At 41.9% G+C, this 6064-nt stretch overlaps 1 protein-coding gene across 1 annotated transcript in view; it reads left to right on the forward strand.

The window, feature by feature from the left end:
- psma6l (proteasome 20S subunit alpha 6, like) overlaps window positions 1–3411 on the forward strand; it is a 7589-nt gene extending 4178 nt beyond the window's left edge. Inside the window, exon 7 of the mRNA XM_076282902.1 lies at window positions 2887–3411. Coding sequence (XP_076139017.1) covers window positions 2887–2944 — 58 coding nt within the window. The 3' untranslated portion in view covers window positions 2945–3411. The remainder of the gene's footprint in view (window positions 1–2886) is intronic.
- The last annotated feature ends 2653 nt before the right edge of the window (window positions 3412–6064 follow it).

Consider the following 6064-nt stretch of genomic DNA (forward strand, 5'->3'; position numbering starts at 1 on the left):
CGCATCACACCACATGATGATTGGCTCAAATGTCGACGTTTTGCCGAGGAAGGGGTGGGATATATGTAGACAACGGCCATATTGGTGTTACAAACTAAGCCTATGCATTTCTATGGAGGATTTTTTCAGTGCTGTGTCTCCTCATTAGAAAGTCTCTGACCTTATGAGGAAAGCATGGTTATTCTGTCATAGTAAACATGGTTATTCTGTCATAGTAACACCATGGTTCATTTCCATAAGGGTTTGTAAGGGATAACTGGGCGGTCTGACCCCAGACCGATTCTCAAATCTCAGCGGTGGGACTGAGGACACTTCGTTCACTTCCAATTTCTGGGCATAACCAGCAGTGCAATTGAATTTAAGTTGGTGCATTCAGCTATCAACAAATCTTTTCAAACACACAACAGCACTCAAAAAATCCTCCATAGAAAGGCATGGAGCTTGTTTGTAACGCCAATATTGTCTACACATATCCCACCCTTTCCTTGGCAAAATGTCGACATTTGAGCCAATCGTGTGGTGTTATGAGAATACATTGAGCCAATCATGTGGTGTGATGTGAATACATTGAGCCAATCATGTGGTGTGATGTGAATACATTGAGCCAATCATGTGGTGTGATGTGAATACATTGAGCCAATAATGTGGTGTGATGTGAATACATTGTACATTGACCTCTCCAGAATAAGTCCCGCCTCCGTAACTTCCGTATCCATCCAACTTCCGGGCGTGGATTGTCTATGAGAAATAACATGGCGTTTCGAAATATCATACCGGTAAAACATCTGTAGGTAGCGAAGTTGAAAAAGCTGGTGGGCAGATTGGCCTACACACTTCTGCCATATAGTTTCCACTGGATTTTTTGATTGTCGGTGCCGTTTAAGTAGTATACTATAGACTATACTACTTAAACGGCACCGCAAATCAAAAAATCCAGTGGAAACTAGATGGCAGAAGTGTGTAGGCCAATCTGCCCAGCAGCTTTTTCTACTTTGTCACCTACAGAGTTTGACAGGTACGATCTTACAAAACGCCATGTTATTTCCCATAGACAATCCACGCCCGGAAGTTAGATGGATACGAAAGTTAGGAGGCGGGATATATTCTGGAGAGGTCTATTGACACCATCTGCACAGCCAATGGTTGTGTTGAACAGCACTGCTAACTGTACTCCCCTGTCTGTCATCATATAAAGCCCGCCCCATGCCAGATAAGCGCTTGTGATTGGTTTCCTTGGTTTTTGGCGATTCGGAAATTAGCTTGAAAGTTCACCAGACGGACCTGTAGAGTATCCTGGGTTTCCCCATGCTGCTTTGCGCATGTGATTTTATTCGCGCTGCTAGGCAGCCTGGATTCCATGGACTTCGTTTCCACCTCAACGAAGGAACCAATCACAGAACGGAGGGGGGGGCAGCAAGACGATGACGACACACCGAAGCGGTTATGAGCTACGTACAGATGCATTTGATAGACATTTGTAGCGCCCCAATAAACGGCTCTGGGCGTTCGTAAACTACGTCTCAAAAACAAGAAAATTATTGTGCAGTTCCCAGACCCCCATCTCAATGAGATGAGGTCTGGCATTAACCAGGCAAGGGACTGTCCAATGAGATGAGATCTGGCGTTAGACAGGCAAGGGACTGTCCAATGAGATGAGGTCTGGCGTTAACCAGGCAAGGGACTGTCCAATGAGATGAGGTCTGGCGTTAACCAGGCAAGGGACTGTCCAATGAGATGAGGTCTGGCGTTAGCCAGGCTACCTGTAGAGCAAATTCAGATGTGCTCACAGATTCATCTGGGTTCAACCAGGCTGCATAAGGGGACATTTGGATTAGAAAAGTATCTGATAACTTCAGGCAGAAAAAAATCTTTGTTTAAGTGCTGCATACAAGATATCAATAAACAGGGATTTTTCATGAAATAATTTGGCCCATCTTGTGGAGTAAAATACACAATTTTGTCAGCTTGTAGGTTGTAAAGAGTCACTGGGTTTTTCATGAAGTGTCTTTGAAACGAATGGTTAAGCATAGAAAGGGTTTCAGTGAGAATGGGTGGGAGTATTGTGGAAAATGTCACTTTGTTTGTCATTTTCTTGTTTGTTTTTAATGTCTAAATATCTGTGACAGAATTTCATTAAACCCTCCTGTTATCCTTGGGGTCAATTTGACCCCAAGCAACGTTTAACATAATAAAATATATGGTTCACTTTTTTTTTTTTTTTGCTTCATGTTTCATGACTTTTCTGAAGGGTACAACAGAGTTAGCATGAAATGTGTACAATAATATGTTTTCAATGTCCTGTACAAATATTTTGTACATTGATGTTCCTTGGGGTCAGTTTGACCCCAGCTGTATGAAACATAGGATACATGAATATTTGACACATTATGGATATTATTATTGTAATAGCATGAGAACATATTGTTATTATCATTATTACATACACAAACATATTACATATAAGTAATTTTGGCAGGACTGTATAAGTCAAAAGGGGAAGCAACAGCAAGCCTTTGGGCTGCTGACACTGGATGGGCAATATTGCCAGCCAGGGTTCCAAGGTTCATAAAGGGGTGTGGGGGGGGTGGGATTGTTTTGTAGGGCTTTTGATGGTGGTTATTACACTCTTGTTAAGTACCAAGAGTGTACACAAAAAAACTGGGTAACAATATGAATTATAATCCTTTTCTGAGGGTTTATTTAGCTGGGGTCAAATTGACCCCAAGGATAAAGCATGTTGGTAAGATTTGAGGGTAACACAAGGGTTAACAGTCTTAGCCCATCTTATTTCTCTCTCTCAGTTCTCATTAATAAAGATACTATGTACATAAATCAGAACAAAATGGGGTCTGTCCCATAACTGTCCATTTTATAATTTTTATGCAGGACACTCACTGAGGCGGAGATTGAGACCCATCTGACGGCCATTGCAGAGAGAGAATGAGCTGACCTTCACTAGACACTAGACCAGCAGACAGGGGCGGCTGGACACGGCTGGACTCATCAGGACACACAGAAACACACACACACACTCAAAAACACACTCACTCACTCACACACACACACACACACACTCAAAAACACACTCACTCACTCACACACACACACACACACACACACACACACACAAAGACACACACACACACACAGGGTGTGTTTTAGTACAACTATGTTACCTTTAGTCGCAGACAGGATGAGCATGATGAGGTAGAGGGGGTTATGCTCAATGTCTGTTATGCTCAATAATAACACACTGTTGGTGTAGATGCCATGTCCTTCTTCCTGTTTATGTTCATTTATACTGAACAGATGAAAGTCTGTCACCAGCAAATGCCTTGTCAGTCACAGCCCCAGATTAACATTGCCTTTTCACCAAACTGCAGTGCTTTTCAATAAAATATCAAAAGTAAATGCAGTACCTTTGTATTCCATCAGAATAACGACGTTTCCGCTTTAGTTTCTTTCTTGACACCAACTTGCACAGTGTGAAATGCCTCACTGAAAATGTTAGCGCGACACACATCATGATGCATCAAAATGAACTGTGACTGTAATGCACGTGAGGTTAGACTCAACACAATGTTAGCTGTGATACAGTATACTGACACACACGGCAAAAGTTACACCAATCAACCACAAGATGGCACTGTTTAGTCATTCTAGATTTTGAGACAATGCCCATCTGTGTGGTAGGCTGCCACTCAGTCTAGATCCACTGCATGTCTTTTCAGTGGAGCAACGCTGCCTCCTGAGACACATACCAACATACACAGTTAGATATATTGTTTTCTCTAATCTGGTGCCGTGGTATGTTGCTAACATTGTACTGATCACACGTTGCCTAGTCATCACTAATGCTTATTAATAATCTGCATTTTCCCATTTAGATTGTTGTTGTGGAGGTCTAGCTCATATTCATCTCAATGACGTGAATATGAGCAGTGATGGTGTATGTACGGGCAAACAAACAATCCAGAGATGACACAGTTTTAAGCTCTTTGTTTGCCAGGGGTCTCACTGGTGCACAGATTAGCTGGTAGTTTATAGGCCAACATGACAATATACACATAAAATAGTGTCAAAAGTAGGCTATCTATTTACTGCTTCTTGTAGGCCAGTCTTATTTATCTAAAATGGATTGAGGCGTCCATGTGGAGTAAGGGCACTTTCATGCTTTTCAATCATCTGTAGCCTATGTGCAATTTTCAAATGATGTATCATGACAATATAGGCTGCAGGGGTTTCCAATCTAATCACCACAGCAATCACATTGAGCAGTCAGCGACGGCACGCAATGTTTTCTACAGCCTACACAATAAATAATTTTATTGGAACTGTCTGCAACCCAATTTGCAAACATAGACAACAAAACATTTGTTAAGGTTTTAAAAAAGGGTCACTGCAATAGTTTGTTATTAGAAGTAGTTGTCTAAGTGGGCTATACCAGGAGACAGGCCTGTCTGCAGGCCTACTAGGCCTACATGTTTTTCTACTTGTAAATGCTGACATATGCCTGGAGAGAAGGACTTTGGAGTGAGCCCAGTGGGAGCATTGTTTGAGCTGGAGAGGTTACTACGGAGACCTCTCTGTCCCGAGGGCCAGATAACGCCCGCAGGCTAATCGCCGTCCGCCAGCCAATTAAGCAGAACAAATTAATTCTATTAGGGGAAAGATGAACGCTTTCTGTTCCTCTGGCTCACATCCCTGAGGCTTGGAACATGCCCTAAAGCACTGTAAAACACAACGCTAAGGAAACATTTATTTTACTATCAATAAGTAACCTACAGGCAATGTGTACTCGGAGGACTTGTTAGGTATCAATTTTTGGCTATGGAAACAATTATATATATATATATGTTTATATTATTTATTTTTATACATGGAAGGGTTCCGATTATATTTTGCAAACTCTGCCAGACGTGACGTTATGACAACAGGTGTTCTTCTGCTCAAATCTTCAGTCCACCCTTCATCAGCAGTTTCAGTCTGGCACCCAGACAAGATCACCTTGACGTCAGGACGATTTGCCCAGATTCTCATTCAGCGTCAGCATAAATAGGCCTCCAGGTTATATTATAACTCCAATCACTGCTTGGTATTTGATGGTTTACAAAAACACAAATTAAAAAGATAAATAGATTTTTGTTCTATCTATCATATTATTGTGGTTATCATTATGAGTTATGACCATTGAATGCAAACTAGTGATGCAATTAACATATTGTCTGAATCTGTGTAGCCTAGTAAGGATACTTTATAGAACACTTTATACTTTATTCATCCAGAAGGATGTCACTACACTGACTGTCACAACAGCACTGTCCTGTCCATGTAAACAAACACACACATTAAAATTAAATAGGTCTTGAAAAAATCAACATCACTGTGGCAAGGAGGGGAAGAGTTATATATTTTATTTTATATATGACCATTGGGAGGAATGACCTGTGTCTCTCAGAGGACCATTTGGGTAACATGCATGCTACATATCCATACTACATACTAAAAATCCATACTACATGCTACATATCCATACTGCATGCTACATATCCATACTACATACTAAATATCCATACTACATGCTACATATCCATACTACATACTAAATATCCATACTACATGCTACATATCCTTACTACATACTAAATATCCATACTGCATACTAAATATCCATACTGCATACTACATATCCATATTAAAATGGGGTCATTCATCATTTTGGCCTCACTCACCTTCTCACACACTCAATCATTTGGTTCGATCACGACGAGGAGCCGCAGGCTGAGGGCCCGCCGCTAATGTCCATGCAATCAAAGACTCCTGAGCCGCCAGCATGGGTCTCAGGCCCAAGCCACTGGCACAGGCCTGCTGCTTACAGGCTTTGGGCTGGAGGACTCGGGAGGCGGGCTGGGGCATGGCCGTGGGGGGGGTTTCCTTGACTGTGATTACGAGGCTCGGGAACACAGGATCTGTGTGTGTGTGTGTGTACTGTGTGTGTATTGTGATTGAGTGTGTTCCCTGACTGTGATTACTTGGCTCGGGAACACAGGACCCGTAAGTTAGT

The sequence above is a fragment of the Alosa pseudoharengus genome, unplaced genomic scaffold (assembly GCF_046254945.1).
Source record: "Alosa pseudoharengus isolate Yale_2024_CS ecotype anadromous, Long Island Sound unplaced genomic scaffold, YU_APseudo_1.1 YU_APseudo_1.1_scf_13, whole genome shotgun sequence".
Lineage (NCBI taxonomy): Eukaryota > Metazoa > Chordata > Actinopteri > Clupeiformes > Clupeidae > Alosa > Alosa pseudoharengus.